Source organism: Cydia amplana, chromosome 25 (genome assembly GCF_948474715.1).
Source record: "Cydia amplana chromosome 25, ilCydAmpl1.1, whole genome shotgun sequence".
Lineage (NCBI taxonomy): Eukaryota > Metazoa > Arthropoda > Insecta > Lepidoptera > Tortricidae > Cydia > Cydia amplana.
The window spans coordinates 9187839-9210178 of NC_086093.1; the positions used below are offsets into that span (position 1 = coordinate 9187839).

The 22340-nt window shown below is 48.3% G+C and overlaps 1 protein-coding gene and 1 long non-coding RNA gene across 2 annotated transcripts in view; one reads left to right on the forward strand and one right to left on the reverse strand.

Annotated features, from left to right (window-relative positions):
* Positions 1–22340, forward strand: part of LOC134659633 (uncharacterized) — a 198029-nt gene that overhangs the window by 166914 nt on the left and 8775 nt on the right. The window lies entirely within an intron of this gene.
* Positions 1–22340, reverse strand: part of LOC134659620 (spectrin beta chain) — a 124063-nt gene that overhangs the window by 88329 nt on the left and 13394 nt on the right. The window contains exons 11-25 of the mRNA XM_063515302.1: positions 21559–21689; positions 19042–19264; positions 18737–18927; positions 17728–17816; positions 16808–16961; positions 15017–15152; positions 13127–13339; positions 12499–12645; positions 8887–9057; positions 8037–8223; positions 7376–7548; positions 6800–6990; positions 5871–6065; positions 3585–3759; positions 1324–1436 (exon numbers count right to left, since the gene is read on the reverse strand). Coding sequence (XP_063371372.1) covers positions 1324–1436; positions 3585–3759; positions 5871–6065; positions 6800–6990; positions 7376–7548; positions 8037–8223; positions 8887–9057; positions 12499–12645; positions 13127–13339; positions 15017–15152; positions 16808–16961; positions 17728–17816; positions 18737–18927; positions 19042–19264; positions 21559–21689 — 2489 coding nt within the window. The remainder of the gene's footprint in view (positions 1–1323; positions 1437–3584; positions 3760–5870; positions 6066–6799; positions 6991–7375; positions 7549–8036; positions 8224–8886; positions 9058–12498; positions 12646–13126; positions 13340–15016; positions 15153–16807; positions 16962–17727; positions 17817–18736; positions 18928–19041; positions 19265–21558; positions 21690–22340) is intronic.

The window sequence follows — 22340 nt, forward strand, 5'->3', positions numbered from 1 at the left end:
CTTTTCTCAAAAATGGTGCAAGAAATAGAAATATTTTACAGAACTTACAGAAGCAACGTTCTAATTTTCACAGAAAAATACAACAATTAAAAAAATTTGCTTGCCGCCTTTAAAAAAAAAGAAGTGTATTTTCTGCTGAAAATACGCCAACCTATTTGAGACACCTAAATAGTCGCGGTACCAACATTAAGCCTATAATAGACTATCGTACCGCACCGCGACCTTGGAGCGTCGCACCCATAAGTGAGAGCGAGAAACAGATATCTCTTTCTCCCTCTCACTTATGGGTGAAACAGATATCTCTTTCTCGCTCACACTTATGGGTGAAACAGATATCTCTTTCTCGCTCTCACTTATGGGTGCGACGCTCCAAGGTCGCGGTGCGGTGCGATAGTCTGTTATAGGCTTTATAATAATAAGTGCTGATCGTCTGTTTGGCTGTTTAAGGGACCTATGCCTTCATTTGATATGGCCATTTAAAGTTTTAAAAAGTTTGGAACTCGTTAAATAATGGAATTTGTATGCGACATTGCAGTCCCGAAATCGAGACTGCAATGTTTTTAACTTTTTATTTTTTTGAATGACCATAAACTACGCACTTCGCGACCTATTTTTTAACCGGCAACGTCGACTTTGCCGTCCATTTTTGAGAAAAGGTTCAATACCGCTTGTGAGTTCGGGATCATCGACGGTCGCGCTAAATGTGACTTCAGTTTAAATAAATTATTTAAAATATATTGAATAAATTTGGTGGTGGTGCTGGTGAATTTATTTTTTAAATATTTGTTATTAATTTATTGTGAAACTGCTGACATACGATTTGTAATTTAATACCTAATTTTGAATAAAATTTTGATTGTCACTGTTATTTTTCATACTTATTCAAATATTGGTAATCTAAAAAAACTGACAATCACAATATAAATTCCTGAAAATCTACCATGTGTAATTTTAAGTGAAATTGTATATTGTGAGATAAATGAATCATATCATATCATATATGAATGAATTAAGCAGTTTTTGTCTCCCAAGCCACAGAATAAATAATAGTACTAGGTACAGAAGACTCACTCTCTAACAAAACGCGTCTGTTACAATCACTAGTCAGCGACAGCGCCACGCGCGGCTTATGGCTTTCCCCAAAATTGGGGCCGAACGGATGTATGTACTTTTAGCTACCTGTAGCAAAGCGACGAAATCGCGGAGTGAGCCACGCCTGCCCAACCGTTGTATTGAATTAAGCAGGTTAGGTTCATGATTTACTGCAATCATATACAAAGGCAGTTCATAACTTACTACTTATCTATAGATACTTGTACTTACTCGTCGTCATGAGTCTTGATGTCATCTTTCAGTTCGCGATGCTCCTTGAGCAGGAGCTCCGCCGTCGCGACGTCTTTAGCGGTCGCCTCCTGTGCCAGTTGCTCGTGAACTTTCTACAACACACAATACACACAGAGTTAGCGGTCATTCTGAAAGAGCTACGAATTTGTATGATTCCATGTACATATGTATATTTTCTAAATCAAATTTCTATTACACCTTATGTGTATAATTGCATGAATTCTATAGTGATTTAAATTGTTTTTTTTTTCCTTATTTTCTCGTAATGCATGTTAATTATAAGATGTAATTATTTTTGAAAAGATGTGTCCCGCCGAGTTTGTTGCCGGTCCCATAATGGGATACCCTCCTCCAATTGAGGGGGGATTTAAATCTTCTCGGGGCAGAGGTGTAGGGTTGGAGCCGGTCTACCTAGCTTTATTTGACGTTCATAAGCGCATTGTAATTATGCCTACTATTAACTATCTTTTATCTTATCTTATCTTTATCTTTATTACTAAATAAGAATAATTAATAATAATTTGAGCCTATATACGTCCCACTGCTGGGCACAGGCCTCCTCTCATGCGCGAGAGGGATTGGGCTATAGTCCTTACGCCAGCCCAATGCGGATTGGGGACTTCACATACACCTTTGAATTTCTTCGCAGATGTATGCAGGTTTTCTCACGATGTTTTCCTTCATCGAAAAGCTAGTGGTAAATATCAAATGATATTTCGTACATAAGTTCCGAAAAACTCATTGGTACGAGCCAGGATTTGAACCCGCGACCTCCGGATTAAGAGTCGGGCGTCATATCCACTCGGCCACCACTGCTTTACTAAATACATAGAGAAATAATAACAGTTTTGAATGATTCACGGTAAGTTTCATTAGACCATAGAGAAGTATAGTAAGAATAGAGTGTTCACTCCATACATCAGTTTTGGTACCAAAAAGACTGATATTTTCGTAGCATCGAATAGCGGAATTATAAGTACTGCTACTTGATACTAAATGTCTAGTGAGTCGCGACTCAATTTACAACTAATATTAAAGCGGAAGGAGTTGAAAATAGAGTTCCGGTGAATCCGGTTATAATATTAACTGAAAATTGTTGAGCGTTAGAGTTTTGGTTTGCCGCGACATCTATTGTCAACTAGCAGTACTGATAATGTCCGCTACTTGACGCTGGATGTCGACTATGAAATAACTCGCATTTTGGTAAGAAAACTGATGTATGGAGTTACCACCAGGGATCGGATACCGGTTTTATTTGGGAACGAAAACGATATTTTTTCGTTATTTGCTAATTACTTCATTTCTAATTGGGCAATGTTTTAATATCCCACCTCGAACCCATGTAACTCCTTATTTAAATAATAGCGGGTTAATGAATATGGAATCGCGGCGGTCGCTGCATTTTGCTTGCATGCTCTTTGGCATTATAAAATCCATGACGCCCCTCTACCTCTATGAAAAGTTAACTTTTTCACAACGCCATATTAGGGGAGCCATACGTCTTCTTTGCCCTAGACACTGCACCGCAGCATTTCGTGGCAGTTTTAAATACTCTGGCACGAAGTGCTGGAACAATATACCTCCACCTATAAGGAACTTGCCATCAATCGGTTCATTTAAATGTAAATTTAAAAAACACATTTTAACCTTACAAAAAATATAGTTATGGGTATACTCCTGTGCCATATATCCCTACTAGAACAAACGCCTGCTAAATAATTCATTTCACCTTGTAAGCCAGATAAACCAGATTAATGACTGTTTAGGTACCGTAGTTTGTTATTTTAGTTTTTAATTGAATAATAATTATATTATAGCCTTATTAAATTTACTTGCAACTTTTGCACTTATATAAAATTTGTACCTTAGCGTGTAGTTGCGCTCTCTCGGAAGGGTTTCCACGGAAGACCAGCGTCGAGATCCTTAGATGGTATCTTGACATTACGCTGAGTGGAGACCTTTTCAGTGACGCTTAATAATAAATTAGTTCTGTTGTCTCATGTAATACCTAAATTTAAGCGTTTCCTGAATAAATTTCTTCTATTCTATTCAATCTAATAATACGAAGTCGTTACCTTAACACACAACTGAGTCCTACATTTCGAGTATAAAATAATTCGAAAAATGTGGTTATTTCGAAGTTTTTGCATAAAACCGGATCCGATCCCTGGTTACCGCTCTTTCTTCACTTATATTTCTCTATGGTATAATTTAGGGGTCGTTTAGAGTCTGTACTGTACCTGTATCCAGTCGTCGAGCATGGCGGCGCTGCGGCCGAAGATCTGGTGCCCGACGGCGCTCTCGAGGCGGGCGCGGCGCTCGGCGGCGGCGGCGCGGCACCGCTCCCACACGCCGTGGATCTCGCGCTGTCTCGCTTCCACGTTGGCGCGCTCGCTGGGGTACTGGGACTTCACGCTGAGGGAAAAGTGTCATGCATGTTGAAATCAGTTTCACGAAAGTATCATAACAGTGTTGAATGATTCATGGTGAGTTTCACTAGACTTATATCGACCAGGATATGAACCGTGATTACCTTTAGTATTGTATTCGAGCTCCCGATATTTCGACGCAGTTACATGCATCTTGTTCACGGGTAACTGAAGATAGCGGGCGGGTGTCAAAGTCATGTAGACCGCGCTCGGTCTGTAGCCTCATACGTGCGCGTCGGCTGCGGTCGCTAATCACGGTTGGTAATCACGGTTCATATCCCGATCGATATAAATTCACGAAAGTAATTTCGATATATTCAGTAATTTCGTGAAAATTCACAGTATCGCAGCGACCATGGCCCCATCAGCATCGAAGCTACATGTCCGCACAGCGCAGGCACTTTCGCGACACTAGTTTTTCACGTCCCATTTACACTGAGAAATTATTTGCATGACACTAATTTCACAAAAAAATCGCACAAGACTCGAAATTGATTTGCATTCATGAAATTAATGCACTCATAACGAATATATTAAATTACACGTGAAACTGTTGGTAAAACTAATGTCACGAAATTAATTTCACGCCACTAATTTCGTAATGTAAATCCCGCTTAATGGCGTTCGACTACATCTAAGTTTGCACACACTTGGCGGCAACATTTTAATATTCACACCGTATTTTTTTAATCTACTTTGACGCTTTTTCGCTTTATAAGTCTTTGCAAACTTGGCTTAGATACACTATAGAACGACATGTTTTAAATAAAGGTAATCAAAATAATACAAACAGGTAAATGTTTTAAAATCGGCGCATTCTTGGCATATTCTTGGTTATAAAATATGTACTTACAACACTATGTGACTTTCAATGCCTAGCAGGTACACTATTTAAATATATGAACAAGTACCTGTGTCTTCGCAACCACGAAAGCAGGCTGGGCGAAAAGAAACATCATTAAGGATGACTCACGTTAGACCGGGCCGTGTCCGGGCCGGAGCTTCCGGCGCTTACTTTCCTATGACAGATGACGGTGACCACGTGATGCTTTCCATAGAAAACGAAGCTCCGGAAGCTCCGGCCCGGACACGGTCCGTTCTAACGCGAGTCGTCCTTTACATCTCACTTACAAACTGTTTTGTTTAAAGTGTAAGACGTGTAAAAGTTGTACAACAAGTTCGTGCCTTGTATTTAAAAGGTTATGTAAAAACGGTTTTTTAAAATCAGTAACTATTACTTATGTAAGCAAAATAATGTAAATAATCGTATATGATTCATAATTGTTACATATTTGCCGTAACTTATTTTTGTGTAAAAAGTGTTTTTAAATACCTAAAAAGACACGTTACGAATTAAGATTGTTTACCTTTTTTCTAATGCTAAAAAAACGAACTACAGTACGTTTACCTTATATGTGCTATTTTTCAAAATACTCACCACGCGGTCTAATGTTGATAGCGCTCCGCTACAAGGCAGAGTCCTTCGTTGGTGGTTGTAGACGGTAGGGTAGCCCTACCACTGGTTAATCCGTCATCCCTCCTGGCGGTCTAGCATAAGTTGCGTTCTCGCGCGCGACTCCATACATCTGGCGCGACTTCATGTATGGACTCACGCGCGAGAACGCAAGTTGTGCTAGATCGCCTGGTTCAACCAGTCCAGGAGGAATGCGTAAACGCATTTTCACAACGTCAAAAAAAGATAACTTCCTGCCTCGCACAGCCAAACTGTGGAATGAACTGTCGCCTGCGGTATTTCCGGACCGATGCGACCTTCAAGAAAAGAGCGTACTCCCATCTTAAAGGCCGGCAACGCGCTTGCAACCTTTCTGGTTTTGCGGGTGTCCATGGGCGGCGGTAATCGCTTACCATCAGATCACCTGCTCTGTCTGCTCGTTTGCCTCCTATATCATAAAAAAAAGATAAGTTAAGCCCTCGCTACACGGTCGCCGACAAGCCCCTCAGACCGCGTGGCCTCGGTCTGGACGGACCGTGTAGACAGTCGTTTCCAACAAAATTTGACCAAAACTGACCAAGGACGGACCAAGGTCAGACGGTTAGAAGGCTTGTCGGCGACCGTGTAGCAAGGGCTATACTTACTCGTCGGCGAGCAGGCTGACAGTATGCACTTTCTCCCTCAGCGGTTCGAGCTCCCGCTCTAGCTGCGCGTGGCGGCGCTGCAGCGCCTGCACGGTGCGCAGGTCGGCGGCCGGGGCTCCGCCGGCGGCCAGCTGCTGCTCCTTCTCCCCCATCCAGTCCAGCGCCTCGTCGCAGGTGCGGCTGAACAGCTCCACGCTGCAAGTTTACAACTACTACAGTACAGGACAATATTATATCACCTTTGTCCCAAACTAGCACAATCGGATCAGGTCTAACCATAGAGAAATATAGTAAGACAGGAGTGCTCATCAGTTAGACTATTAATTTCAGTGTCATTGTCAAGTAGCAGTACTGATAGTTCCGCTACTCGATGCTAGATGCTAATAGTTTTTTGGTACTAAAACTGATGTATAGAGTGAGCAATCTATGTATTTTTTTTCTCTATGGTCTAACCTCGAAATCTCGAGACCAGTCCTGAAACTTGGTATGTACCTATGTTAATTAAAGGTCTCTTTTTCATGTCCACACTATTTGACATTTGGGGACGTCGAGGAATCGCAGCCATCTTGGAAAATGTGTGTCATCCTGGAGAAATTTGCGTTTTACTCTAAATCTACGTTCTCTATGAAAATATGGTGTAAGGCAACATTAAAGCTTATTAAATTCTACACAAAAAAGTCCTAGATATCATTGCGGAAGAAACACATCTTGTTACAGAAAATAATACAAAGTTTCAGGACTGTTCTCTAGATTTCGAGGCAGATTGTGCTTGTGTTGTCTGGAAGAGATAGCTTTTTAGTGATAAGGCCGGAGCGGAGTATATAAAACACCTTTATGGTACGTCGCTTATTCTTGTTAGTTTATCGAATCAAAATTATCATTTTTATATTTTTTAAGGACATAGAACTTATAGCCTTTCTTTTATTTACCTAGACGCGCCTTCTAGACTCTTCTCCTTCTGCTGTTTGAGCCTGAGCAGCCTGTCCCACTGCTGCCTGAGCTGCTGCCTGCGGGCCGCGGCCTTGCCGGCCTGCCCGTGCGCCGTGGCCACCAGCTCCTCGGCAGCCGCCTCGATCTGCTCCAGCCGTTTCGAGGCGGCCGAGAGGTCGGTCACGAATTTCTGCAATAACGGTTACAATTAGTATGAAAAACCGGCCAAGTGCGAGTAGGACTCGCGCACGAACGGTTCCGTGCCATTACGCAAAAAACGGCAAAATATTACGTTTGTTGTATGGGAGCCCCACTAAAATATTTATTATATTCTGTTTTTAGTATTTGTTGTTATAGCGGCAACAGAAATTATCTGTGAAAATTTCAACTGCCTAGACTTTGCACTCGTAGTTATCGGCAATACAATGTTTATTGTCTATTAAAAAAACGAACTATAATAATGGGTGGCGGCAAATTATTCCAACATTTGGTAGCTGCATATCGGAAGCTACCACGAAAACCTGCAGTATCGGTGTCAGTACAGAGAAGTTTCTGAGTGGTATGAGTGTACCCACCTCGTACTTCCTCTTGGCGGTGTCGACGCTCTCCTCGCCATCGTCGGCTCGCAGCATCTTTTCCTTGTCCTTGATCCACTTGTCGAAGTCGTCGCACTCGGCGAAGAAGCTGTACAGCTTGATCGCGTCCTCGAGCTGGGCGCGCCGCGCCGCCGAGAGGGTCAGCAGCTCGTCTGCCAGAAAAATAAACCACATTATATAGAAGCTTTTACTTGCATTGTATGTATCTTTGTACGGGTCAAATATTGCAAGTTAATTTTGATCCACTTCCTGGTTTCCAATGAAGATGAAAATTTGCATACGTGTGTAGGTCGGGTGACAATGCAATATTATGGTACCATGGAGCCGATCTGATGATGGAGACAGGAGGTGGCCATAGGAACGCTGTGATTTATTTTTAATTAATAAATTGTTATTTTTCATAACTAAGCATCGGTCCTAGTTCGATTCGATTCAATTCAATTCTTTATTCGTTCATCATAGGTACATAAATAGATGATAACTTAATTATACTTGGTCAACCAGATCTTGACAGTAGAAAAAGGCGGCAAATTTGAAAAATGTAGGCGCGAAGGGTTATCGTCCCATAGAAAATTTGAATTTCGCGCCTTTTTTTACTGACAAGATTTGGTTGACCAGCTATAGTTATAGTAGGACTTACCATAGTCCCGCTTGATGTCCGCCATCCTGTCCCCGACGGCGCGCGGCGGCTGCGCGGGCGCAGGCTGCGCGCGCGGCGCGCGGCGGGCGGCGGCGCGCGCGCGCCGCACCGGCACCACCTGCTTCACCAGCACCGTCTTCTTCACGCGCTGCACCGTGCGCACCTTCTCCGGACGACGCACTTGCACCTAAAGGGAGGACTCTATTCTAATCATTTATATCTATAATAACTGCTGCTGAAAGAGTACTTTTATTCTATTCGCTCCAAAGCTGGTGGTGGGGGAAGCCGAAACGATCACAGCGCTCACTCGGTTTGCGGCTTTTCTAGCCGGTTTTTTTTTGGTTCCATACAAGCTTTTGATCCCCAATAGGAATGGAATCGATTGGCATCAAAAAAAGTTTGTCAAAAATGACCTTTTTCTCGCACCCTGTATGTTTTTTCCGAAATCTGTAATAGCCAATCTTCATTAATTTGAAATCGAGGGCAGATCTTCTAAGAACGTTTTCTCGTAGCAGCACGGGATCCGGTAGCTACCCTCACTGACCCAAAAATAAAATTCACCCTGTATATAAATATAACTTACCGGTACTACTCTCGGTTCGATCTCTCTAACATAGTTGGCGCGCACGAAGCCATCAGAGCGGTCAGCCTTCCTGACCGACCACCAGTCCCGGGTTGGTCTTGTTGATCAAATGAAGGACTCAGCTAAGACACTCACCGGCACGACTCTCGGTTCGATCTCTCTAACATAGTTGGCGGGCACAAAGCCATCGGAGCGGTCAGCCTTCCTGACCGATCACCAGTCCGGGTTGGTCTTGTTGATCAAATGAAGATTAGCTAAGACACTCACCGGCACGACTCTCGGCTCGATCTCTCTGACATAGTTGGCTGGCACGAAGCCATCGGAGCGGTCAGCCTTCCTGACCGACCACCAGTCCGGGTTGGTCTTGTTGATCAGAAACATCACTTCGCCCTTCGCCATCGATATGCCTTGTCCGGTGAACGCGTATAGCGCTTTCACCTGTGAATGAATTAAACATAGTAATTGATCACTGCAAGAATAAAATGGAAAAGAATTACAAATGTTGGTAATAAAACAATTAAAACCGGCCAAGTGCGAGTCGAAGTCGCGCACGAAGGGTTCCGTAACATTACGCAAAAAACGGCAAAATATTTATTTTATTTTGTTTTTAATATTTGTTGTTATAACGGCAACAGAAATACATCATCTATGAAAATTTCAACTGAGCGATCACGGTTTATGAGTTACAGCCTGGTGACAGACAGACGGACACACGGACGCACAGCGGAGTCTTAGTAATAGGGTCCCGTTTTTACCCTTCGGGTGCGGAACCCTAACAAGCATCGTGTATCACGCGGGACTCGTTCACCCATTCTTCCTCCTCCAGGGCCGGGGCTGCCTCCCCCTCTGTGGGGAGCTGTATAACACCCTGTATACCTGTGGGACAGAGCGCTCCTCGGTGACGGTGCGGTGTTCTAGCCGCTCCACCTCCTCCTCCTCCCACACCTCCGTCGGCACGAGGCGGGACTCGTTCACCCATTCTTCCTCCTCCAGGGCCGGGGCTGCCTCCCCCTCTGTAGGGAGCTGTATAACACCCTGTATACCTGTGGGACAGAGCGCTCCTCGGTGACGGTGCGGTGTTCTAGCCGCTCCACCTCCTCCTCCTCCCACACCTCCGTCGGCACGAGGCGGGACTCGTTCACCCATTCTTCCTGCTCCAGGGCCGGGGCTGCCTCCCCCTCTGTAGGGAGCTGTATAACACCCTGTATACCTGTGGGACAGAGCGCTCCTCGGTGACGGTGCGGTGTTCTAGCCGCTCCACCTCCTCCTCCTCCCACACCTCCGTCGGCACGAGGCGGGACTCGTTCACCCATTCTTCCTCCCCCAGGGCCGGGGCTGCCTCCCCCTCTGTAGGGAGCTGTATAACACCCTGTATACCTGTGGGACAGAGCGCTCCTCGGTGACGGTGCGGTGTTCTAGCCGCTCCACCTCCTCCTCCTCCCACACCTCCGTCGGCACGAGGCGGGACTCGTTCACCCATTCTTCCTCCCCCAGGGCCGGGGCTGCCTCCCCCTCTGTAGGGAGCTGTATAACACCCTGTATACCTGTGGGACAGAGCGCTCCTCGGTGACGGTGCGGTGTTCTAGCCGCTCCACCTCCTCCTCCTCCCACACCTCCGTCGGCACGAGGCGGGACTCGTTCACCCATTCTTCCTCCTCCAGGGCCGGGGCTGCCTCCCCCTCTGTAGGGAGCTGTATAACACCCTGTATACCTGTGGGACAGAGCGCTCCTCGGTGACGGTGCGGTGTTCTAGCCGCTCCACCTCCTCCTCCTCCCACACCTCCGTCGGCACGAGGCGGGACTCGTTCACCCATTCTTCCTCCCCCAGGGCCGGGGCTGCCTCCCCCTCTGTAGGGAGCTGTATAACACCCTGTATACCTGTGGGACAGAGCGCTCCTCGGTGACGGTGCGGTGTTCTAGCCGCTCCACCTCCTCCTCCTCCCACACCTCCGTCGGCACGAGGCGGGACTCGTTCACCCATTCTTCCTCCCCCAGGGCCGGGGCTGCCTCCACCTCTGTAGGGAGCTGTATAACACCCTGTATACCTGTGGGACAGAGCGCTCCTCGGTGACGGTGCGGTGTTCTAGCCGCTCCACCTCCTCCTCCTCCCACACCTCCGTCGGCACGAGGCGGGACTCGTTCACCCATTCTTCCTGCTCCAGGGCCGGGGCTGCCTCCCCCTCTGTAGGGAGCTGTATAACACCCTGTATACCTGTGGGACAGAGCGCTCCTCGGTGACGGTGCGGTGTTCTAGCCGCTCCACCTCCTCCTCCTCCCACACCTCCGTCGGCACGAGGCGGGACTCGTTCACCCATTCTTCCTGCTCCAGGGCCGGGGCTGCCTCCCCCTCTGTAGGGAGCTGTATAACACCCTGTATACCTGTGGGACAGAGCGCTCCTCGGTGACGGTGCGGTGTTCTAGCCGCTCCACCTCCTCCTCCTCCCACACCTCCGTCGGCACGAGGCGGGACTCGTTCACCCATTCTTCCTGCTCCAGGGCCGGGGCTGCCTCCCCCTCTGTAGGGAGCTGTATAACACCCTGTATACCTGTGGGACAGAGCGCTCCTCGGTGACGGTGCGGTGTTCTAGCCGCTCCACCTCCTCCTCCTCCCACACCTCCGTCGGCACGAGGCGGGACTCGTTCACCCATTCTTCCTGCTCCAGGGCCGGGGCTGCCTCCCCCTCTGTAGGGAGCTGTATAACACCCTGTATACCTGTGGGACAGAGCGCTCCTCGGTGACGGTGCGGTGTTCTAGCCGCTCCACCTCCTCCTCCTCCCACACCTCCGTCGGCACGAGGCGGGACTCGTTCACCCATTCTTCCTCCTCCAGGGCCGGGGCTGCCTCCCCCTCTGTAGGGAGCTGTATAACACCCTGTATACCTGTGGGACAGAGCGCTCCTCGGTGACGGTGCGGTGTTCTAGCCGCTCCACCTCCTCCTCCTCCCACACCTCCGTCGGCACGAGGCGGGACTCGTTCACCCATTCTTCCTGCTCCAGGGCCGGGGCTGCCTCCCCCTCTGTAGGGAGCTGTATAACACCCTGTATACCTGTGGGACAGAGCGCTCCTCGGTGACGGTGCGGTGTTCTAGCCGCTCCACCTCCTCCTCCTCCCACACCTCCGTCGGCACGAGGCGGGACTCGTTCACCCATTCTTCCTGCTCCAGGGCCGGGGCTGCCTCCCCCTCTGTAGGGAGCTGTATAACACCCTGTATACCTGTGGGACAGAGCGCTCCTCGGTGACGGTGCGGTGTTCTAGCCGCTCCACCTCCTCCTCCTCCCACACCTCCGTCGGCACGAGGCGGGACTCGTTCACCCATTCTTCCTGCTCCAGGGCCGGGGCTGCCTCCCCCTCTGTAGGGAGCTGTATAACACCCTGTATACCTGTGGGACAGAGCGCTCCTCGGTGACGGTGCGGTGTTCTAGCCGCTCCACCTCCTCCTCCTCCCACACCTCCGTCGGCACGAGGCGGGACTCGTTCACCCATTCTTCCTCCTCCAGGGCCGGGGCTGCCTCCCCCTCTGTAGGGAGCTGTATAACACCCTGTATACCTGTGGGACAGAGCGCTCCTCGGTGACGGTGCGGTGTTCTAGCCGCTCCACCTCCTCCTCCTCCCACACCTCCGTCGGCACGAGGCGGGACTCGTTCACCCATTCTTCCTCCTCCAGGGCCGGGGCTGCCTCCCCCTCTGTAGGGAGCTGTATAACACCCTGTATACCTGTGGGACAGAGCGCTCCTCGGTGACGGTGCGGTGTTCTAGCCGCTCCACCTCCTCCTCCCACACCTCCGTCGGCACGAGGCGGGACTCGTTCACCCATTCTTCCTCCTCCAGGGCCGGGGCTGCCTCCCCCTCTGTAGGGAGCTGTATAACACCCTGTATACCTGTGGGACAGAGCGCTCCTCGGTGACGGTGCGGTGTTCTAGCCGCTCCACCTCCTCCTCCTCCCACACCTCCGTCGGCACGAGGCGGGACTCGTTCACCCATTCTTCCTCCTCCAGGGCCGGGGCCGCTTCCACCTCTGTTGGGAGCTGTTTAAAAAACGATAAGTTTTTGGCAAAAATGACATTTTTGGTACAAGCTTTTATCGCTGACTGTACTTTTCTATCCACAGGCAACTAATACTCATCAACAAAAATTCTAAAAACCTCAAACGCAATTAGGTTGCGTTGTTTTATCACAGAGTTCCTATGGCCACCTCCTGCCTCCATCATCAGATCAGCTCGATGGTACCATGATATTGCATTGTCACCCGACTTACATACCTATGTATGTATGCAAATTTTCAGCTTCCTTGTAAGTTGGGAAGTGGGTCAAATTTAACTTGCAAGATTTGACCCGTACAAACATACATTAGGTACATTGCAAGTTTTTAATAATAAAAAAATAATAGAGTTTAGTATGCGTATGGGATAGCGGATTTCTATTCAAACAGTCAGATGCTGGTTAACTTATTCCTATGTGTAAGAGAATATTTGTAGTATATTTACAAGTATTCAGCGATAAACTTACTTGTAACGTGAGTATCCCAGCGCTCTTCAGCCGGTCGGCATGCGCGCTGAGCGCGTCGAGCTCGGCGCTGTAGGCCCTGATCTCATCGTGCAGAGCCTTGTGCCGCGCGAGCAGCGCCGCGGCGGACGGCGCGTCGCGCCCGCAGTCGCTACTCGCCACCAGGGGGCGCTTCTCCTTCATCCACGACTCAGACTCGTTCGCGTCGCCGTAGAACTGGGAACATAAAACAGTTCAGTATTGAGGAAACCTTGTATTAATTTTTGACATTTAACAAATCTTTTATTTTTTTATTTTTAGTTATTCAAAATTATTCAAATTGACACATATCTGAGTCAAATGGCGTTCTAACAGTTTTAAACTTCTGTCGAAAGATGGCAGTAAATGTACAGTGGCTACAAAATTCACCATAACTCTCTATACACGCTTTTCTCTTTGACAGGATACACGGATGTGCCTCTGCGGCGTCCTCCTGTTTTTTTCTCCCTGGCCCACTGCTCTCGGCGCTCTTCGGGTGCTGCGCGTCGATTAGTAAAGTGTGAAGTGTGTGTATAGTGTACCTACATACACAAGTGTGTCTATACCTGATGTGCCTCTGCCGCGTCCTCTAGTTGTTTCTCCCTGGCGTCGGCGAGCTCGCGCAGCGTGGCCCACTGCTGGGCGAGCGACGCCAGGCGACGCTCGACCTCGGCGCTCTTCGGGTGCTGCGCGTCGATTAGTAAAGTGTGAAGTGTGTGTATAGTGTACCTACATACACAAGTGTGTCTATACCTGATGTGCCTCTGCCGCGTCCTCTAGTTGTTTCTCCCTGGCGTCGGCGAGCTCGCGCAGCGTGGCCCACTGCTGGGCGAGCGACGCCAGGCGACGCTCGACCTCGGCGCTCTTCGGGTGCTGCGCGTCGATTAGTAAAGTGTGAAGTGTGTGTATAGTGTACCTACATACACAAGTGTGTCTATACCTGATGTGCCTCTGCCGCGTCCTCTAGTTGTTTCTCCCTGGCGTCGGCGAGCTCGCGCAGCGTGGCCCACTGCTGGGCGAGCGACGCCAGGCGACGCTCGACCTCGGCGCTCTTCGGGTGCTGCGCGTCGATTAGTAAAGTGTGAAGTGTGTGTATAGTGTACCTACATACACAAGTGTGTCTATACCTGATGTGCCTCTGCCGCGTCCTCTAGTTGTTTCTCCCTGGCGTCGGCGAGCTCGCGCAGCGTGGCCCACTGCTGGGCGAGCGACGCCAGGCGACGCTCGACCTCGGCGCTCTTCGGGTGCTGCGCGTCGATTAGTAAAGTGTGAAGTGTGTGTATAGTGTACCTACATACACAAGTGTGTCTATACCTGATGTGCCTCTGCCGCGTCCTCTAGTTGTTTCTCCCTGGCGTCGGCGAGCTCGCGCAGCGTGGCCCACTGCTGGGCGAGCGACGCCAGGCGACGCTCGACCTCGGCGCTCTTCGGGTGCTGCGCGTCGATTAGTAAAGTGTGAAGTGTGTGTATAGTGTACCTACATACACAAGTGTGTCTATACCTGATGTGCCTCTGCCGCGTCCTCTAGTTGTTTCTCCCTGGCGTCGGCGAGCTCGCGCAGCGTGGCCCACTGCTGGGCGAGCGACGCCAGGCGACGCTCGACCTCGGCGCTCTTCGGGTGCTGCGCGTCGATTAGTAAAGTGTGAAGTGTGTGTATAGTGTACCTACATACACAAGTGTGTCTATACCTGATGTGCCTCTGCCGCGTCCTCTAGTTGTTTCTCCCTGGCGTCGGCGAGCTCGCGCAGCGTGGCCCACTGCTGGGCGAGCGACGCCAGGCGACGCTCGACCTCGGCGCTCTTCGGGTGCTGCGCGTCGATTAGTAAAGTGTGAAGTGTGTGTATAGTGTACCTACATACACAAGTGTGTCTATACCTGATGTGCCTCTGCCGCGTCCTCTAGTTGTTTCTCCCTGGCGTCGGCGAGCTCGCGCAGCGTGGCCCACTGCTGGGCGAGCGACGCCAGGCGACGCTCGACCTCGGCGCTCTTCGGGTGCTGCGCGTCGATTAGGCTGCGAAACATATTGTCAATCATTATATTGCATTTTATTATATTTTACAGTACATCTGGTGCTCTATTACGACACGCTGTGCTATAATAAGCACATTAAGTAACTACGTCGAAAATTGAAAGGGCCATGTACTGTAAAACGTTGTACGATACACGTGCGAATAGGTAATTCGTATTTTTCGCACCTGTATCTTAAAAAACTGTGTATCATCCTCTTTAATAAAAAATAGATAAACGGATTACATAATTAGTTTTAATTACAACTTTTATCTAAACTTTCAAAAGTGACTACTTTTGTAAAATAAAATAAAAAAAATATATAGGTAAATAAATGTAAATATAAAAATACTAAATGTAAATATTTTCAAAATTGCCCTCTCCTTTTTTTGTTTTTTGGTGCTTCGGGTCAAACAGATTGAAATGGTCTAAAGATCAATCGTACCGATTTTCATAGCTTTAACACCATTTGCAGCGTTTTTACGCGAACCGCTACTAGTAATGATGAGTCACCTCTGTCCCTTGGCGCGGTGTCGCTGCGACACGTGGTCGCGGGCGCGCAGCTCGGTCAGCAGCGCGGTGTGCTTCTGTCGCAGCGCGAGCACCCCGCGCAGGTCCTTAGCGGCCACGTCGGCGCGGCAGATGCGCTGCTTGTCCGTCACCCAGCCTGGAGGCCGTTGTTGTTGTATATAGTAATGAGTCACCTCTGTCCCTTGGCGCGGTGTCGCTGCGACACGTGGTCGCGGGCGCGCAGCTCGGTCAGCAGCGCGGTGTGCTTCTGTCGCAGCGCGAGCACCCCGCGCAGGTCCTTAGCGGCCACGTCGGCGCGGCAGATGCGCTGCTTGTCCGTCACCCAGCCTGGAGGCCGTTGTTGTTGTATATAGTAATGAGTCACCTCTGTCCCTTGGCGCGGTGTCGCTGCGACACGTGGTCGCGGGCGCGCAGCTCGGTCAGCAGCGCGGTGTACTTCTGTCGCAGCGCGAGCACCCCGCGCAGGTCCTTAGCGGCCACGTCGGCGCGGCAGATGCGCTGCTTGTCCGTCACCCAGCCTGGAGGCCGTTGTTGTTGTATATAGTAATGAGTCACCTCTGTCCCTTGGCGCGGTGTCGCTGCGACACGTGGTCGCGGGCGCGCAGCTCGGTCAGCAGCGCGGTGTGCTTCTGTCGCAGCGCGAGCACCCCGCGCAGGTCCTTAGCGGCCACGTCGGCGCGGCAGATGCGCTGCTTGTCCGTCACCCAGCCTGGAGGCCGTTGTTGTTGTATATAGTAATGAGTCACCTCTGTCCCTTGGCGCGGTGTCGCTGCGACACGTGGTCGCGGGCGCGCAGCTCGGTCAGCAGCGCGGTGTGCTTCTGTCGCAGCGCGAGCACCCCGCGCAGGTCCTTAGCGGCCACGTCGGCGCGGCAGATGCGCTGCTTGTCCGTCACCCAGCCTGGAGGCCGTTGTTGTTGTATATAGTAATGAGTCACCTCTGTCCCTTGGCGCGGTGTCGCTGCGACACGTGGTCGCGGGCGCGCAGCTCGGTCAGCAGCGCGGTGTACTTCTGTCGCAGCGCGAGCACCCCGCGCAGGTCCTTAGCGGCCACGTCGGCGCGGCAGATGCGCTGCTTGTCCGTCACCCAGCCTGGAGGCCGTTGTTGTTGTATATAGTAATGAGTCACCTCTGTCCCTTGGCGCGGTGTCGCTGCGACACGTGGTCGCGGGCGCGCAGCTCGGTCAGCAGCGCGGTGTGCTTCTGTCGCAGCGCGAGCACCCCGCGCAGGTCCTTAGCGGCCACGTCGGCGCGGCAGATGCGCTGCTTGTCCGTCACCCAGCCTGGAGGCCGTTGGAAATTAAAATTACTAAATATATATCTGGGAGACCGAGCTTTGCTTAAATTTCAATAAGTTTTAGGCAAAATTTTATTTTTGGTACAAGCTTTTATCGCTGACTGTACTTTTCTTTCCACAGACAACTAATACTCACCGATGCAATACTAAAAACCCCAAACATAATTAGGTTGCGTTGTTTTATCACACAGTTCCTATGGCCACCTCATGTCTCCATCATCAAATCGGCTCGATGGTACCATAATATTGCATTGTCATCCGACTTACATATTGATGCAAAATTTCAGCTTCATTGGAAGTCGGAAAGTGGGTCAAATTTAGCTTGCGAGATTTGACCCGTACAAATATAGTTAACCTTTTCCACGCCGTGTCAAATACAAAAGCTGTCACTCAGACGCCACATCATTGAAGTGTCAAAACTGAAGTTGATCTTTATGTATATGCACGTAGGTCGATGTTGCTCTGTGGTCTGTGACCGATTAATTGTTGTTGTTAACCTACGGTGCGGATATATCGGTCATTGGCGTCCAAAAGGTTAACTACATATTTACATAAATTGGTACATTGCAAGTTAAAAGCTTGTAAAAATGCCCCGTCCACGTCACGTCCCTCTATCCACTTGGTGGGCAGTCCCATTTAAGTCTAGCGGTTTTCTCCCCAGTTTTTAGACCGAGTTAGACATATACATATTATGGTTCTCTAAAAAATTGGGGGAATTAAAGGTTAAATGTATGGTTGTTAAATATACACACCCTCTTCTTCGTCGTGGTCTTCGAGGAACTGGTAGAGGTTTCTGGCATCTTCTAATCTCGCCTTGCGGTCCTTGGCGGCCGCCACCAAACTGCACATAAACCAATCATTCAATAGGTATGAGTACATTGAAAAAAACACAAACAAATACTGTACAATACCATAGTGTTACTTTATGGTTTTCATCACGACTCTTCCTAGTCCTACATTAGGGGTTGTCCAGAAATCATGTGATCGTTTAGATGACCCCAGTGGGGGTAAGGAAAATATCACGACTTATCACGATGGAGGAGGTGGGTGTCAGAGTAGATATCAGGTGTAATTTACACGAAATATATGTGTGTGTACAAATAGGCCAAATACGATCACACGATTTTTGGACGACCCCGTTACTCGTAAGCTCGTATTGTGGATTAAACGACTTATTGCTATGGATCATGTTATGCGGTACTTGAGTTTGCATTAGACACTAAATGTCCACTAGATGGCGCCTTAGGTCTTCAGCACCCGAGGCGCAGGCGTGAGCGTTGCATAAGCGTGGCATGTTACAAGCGGCGTAGAGTTCTGGGCACCAAGCGTCGCGTAACCGTGGTCGGCCTGTTTGCATACAAGTTCTTCACGCTAACGCCTGTCGTAATGACGACAGAGATCTCATACGCTCCGCTCACGCCTACGCCTCGTGTGCTGACGGCCTTACTTCTGTGTCCTGCTATAAGTAAGTGTGTGATAGGCAGATGCGCGTATCTACACGTAGGTCTCGTAGTATACATATGTACACGTAAACCACGTAGTGGATACTTAGCGAATTAATAAACAGATAAAACACCTCTCCATCCGATAAGGGATTTCCTCTTCAAGACACGTAGTTTAATAATATATATAGTTGATCATTAGAATTACTGGGGAGATTGGTGGTGACTTGTAAACTGACATGATATAAACTATAATACATCAACCCGAGTTTAGTGTCTACTCCCCTCCCGGCACTCTGCCTATTTCAAGTGTCTGTACCTGTCGTATCCGTCCTGCAGCCCCTGCAGCCTCGCCGCCAGCTCGCGGTGCCCCCCGCCCTCGCCCTGGCGCGCCAGCCGCCGCAGGCTCTCGTGCAGCGCGCCCAGCTGCAGCTCCTGCAGCGCGTGCGCCTGCAGCAGCCGCTCCACGTCCACCAGGTGCCGCCCCACTTCTTCAGACTGGAACACGGCCTACAACACAGGTAAACTGTACTAAACAAACACACACAGCGAGGCCCGGTGGCGCGCCAGCAGCGCCAGCACGGCCTGCTCGGTGCCGTGGTACCTCTACATCTACACACACACCTGCATGTCTGCGAGCGTGCCGCGCACCGTGTCGCACTCGCGCAGCAGCGACATGAGGCGCGCCAAGGCCGCCAGCGAGGCGCGGTGGCGCGCCAGCAGCGCCAGCAGCTCCTGCCAGCGCGCCAGCACGGCCTGCTCGGTGCGCGCCACGCCGTCCGCGCCGTGGTACTTCTCGCGGACCAGCTCGGCCGCCATGGCGGACAGGTCCTCGAAGCGTTCGGTCCTGGACAAACGTGAGATTGTTTATGGCTCAGACAGGCTGGGGAGGAGTGACATTAATTGTTGTGGGACGTCCAGGATTCTCTTTGGGTCGCAGAGACAGTGTAACAACATTTACTGACAAAACAGCCTTCCTGCGTAGAGAAAAATCAGCGAAAAAGGCAGTCACCGTTTAGTCGCTTCGCTAGCGTTCACATGTCTTAATAAAATAAAATAAATCAATGTAATTATTATCCCATATCCCAAAGAATGTATACAATGAATCACTCTTGAAAATACACTTATGCAAAGTTGTACCGAAAATGAACGTGTCAGCGTTTAGTATAATTTGTATAAAAAAAACGATGCTGAAGTTATAAAAAAATTCCTATTAAAGGCAATAGAGAAATTCAATCGTAAATGTAAACTTTCGTAAAATTTCCATACATTCGTCATATCTGTCAAAAATCTCCTTTGATTCAGATGCCCGGTCGGGCTCGTTACGAGCAGACATGTCGCTGGACGCGGTCAAATGACAGTTACTTTTGACAACTATATTGACAGAAAATCATGTACGTATACCAGTGTAAAACTGTGTTCAAAATAAATAGGGTAAAAAATAAAAATACTTAAACCGTGAACTCAAGAAGTGAGGGGAGGGGCTCTACATCCGTACGCTAATTGTATCAAATGTCAATGTACATAGTGAAGCGTATCATCGCCCACACTGTTAACTGCCCTTCGGTAGACCTTATTACAAAAGACATCAGGTCCATTTAAGAGACAGTCCAGACAGTTAAGGGGCTACCTGCGGTTTTCATCGATTTTTAACAAGTTTTGAATCGTATCTCCTACTTTTGCACCACAGATAGAATTATAAGAGACACGGCTATCAGTTCTTCAATCTATTATCTCCTTTTGTGTCGACCCGATTTTGAAAGAAATGAATGCTAATATTTTTATCATTTTTTTTATAATTGTCTTTCAAAACACTATTATCGTATCTAGTTTGCTGTGAAGGATCTTAAATATACGAAATCTACATATTTGGATTCGTCTTTGACGTCTCGAAAAACATGTCGATGATTTTAATTTAAAACTAATTAACACAAAAGTTATGGCATAGAAGGTAGCATCCTATAGAAGTGGTCTAAGCGTGCCTCCGTGAGGGACAAAACATATAAATTCGCAATGCGACGCTATGATTGGTCGAATTTATTTGTTATGGTGGGCAACAAATGAATTCGACCAATCACGGTGGTCAATTTACGGTGGGGAATAAAACAAGATGTGAGACTGTGACAATGACAAACAATAATAGCGCTTTCGCTGCTAGTCCTACTGAAAGATATATAAGACTATCCCGTTCTATCAGTTATCCCCACCACTCATGCCCAATCCAGTTATACTAGATTCATGAGTTATGGCCAGAAAACCAGTTTTATGGCCTAAAATTGTTCAACTCTGATGCCAAATATCTCGAAGACTATGAACTTTGAAATAAATATGGGATACTAAAGTCTATTTTTTTATTCGGTAGACTGAAATGACAGTTAATAGTATGAACATGAAATGTCATTCCATACTATTAACTGTCATTTCAGTCTACCGAATAAAAGAATAGACTTTATATTGCTTAAAACCGTTGCTGTTAATATGATAAGCTACAAAAAACATTAAATAAAAAAGCGGCCAAGTGCGAGTCGGACTCGCCCATGAAGGGTTCCGTATTTAGGCGATTTATGACGTATTAAAAAAAAACTACTTACTAGATCTCGTTCAAACCAATTTTCGGTGGAAGTTTACATGGTAATGTACATCGTATATTTTTTTTAGTTTTATCATTCTCTTATTTTAGAAGTTACAGGGGGGGGGGACACACATTTTACCACTTTGGAAGTGTCTCTCGCGCAAACTATTCAGTTTAGAAAAAAATGATATTAGAAACCTTAATATCATTTTTGAAGACCTATCCATAGATACCCCACACGTATGGGTTTGATGAAAAAAAAAATTTTGAGTTTCAGTTTGAAGTATGGGGAACCCCAAAAATTATTGTTTTTTTTCTATTTTTGTGTGAATATCTTAATGCGGTTCACAGAATACATCTACTTACCAAGTTTCAACGGTATAGTTCTTATAGTTTCGGAGAAAAGTGGCTGTGACATACGGACGGACAGACAGACGGACAGACAGACAGACAGACATGACGAATCTATAAGGGTTCCGTTTTTTGCCATTTGGCTACGGAACCCTAAAAAGTAAGGGATTCAGATCGAAGGTCATTGGCGTGGGGGATCCCCTGGTTGGTGTTAGTACCTGGCGAGGATGTCCGCGGAGATGGCCTCGTGTTTCTTGACGGTGGCGTCCACCTGCGCCAGGTTGGAGCCGTAGCGAGGGTCCGAGAGCACCTGGATCATCTCCTTCAGGTAGCCCTTGCGGAGCACCGACTGTCGACATAACATACAATATAGATAAGTATCACTTTTGACGACCGGTCTGGCCTAGTGGGTAGTGACCCTGCCTGTGAAGCCGCGGTCCTGGGTTCGAATCCCAGTAAGGGCATTTATTTGTGCGATGAGCACAGATATTTGTTCCTGAGTCATGGTTGTTTTCTATGTATTTAAGTATTTGTATATTATATCTATCGTTGTCTGAGTACCCACAACACAAGCCTTCTGGAGCTTACTGTGAGGCTTAGTCAATTTGTGTAAAAATGTCCTATAATATTAAAAAAAAAAAATCACTACATAGTATAAAACAAAGTCGCTTGTGCTGTCTGTCCCTATGTATGCTTAGATCTTGAATACTACGCAACGGATTTTGATGCGGTTTTTTAAATAGATAGTGATTTAAGAGGATGGTTTATGTATAATCTGTTAACCCGTGCGAAGCCGGGGCGGGTCGCTTCGGTCGGTCTTTTATAATCCTGTGGCAATAGTGGATAAGGGTACAAGTCTCGGGCAGCGCAGTTGTAAAAGGGTGTAAGTTGCGTACACTTATGCCCTTGTACACCTAAGCTGCGCGAGACTTGTACTCTCTTTTACTAGGGCCACAGAATCATATACCTAAATATTTAGGTTAGTAAAATGTTGGGTTCA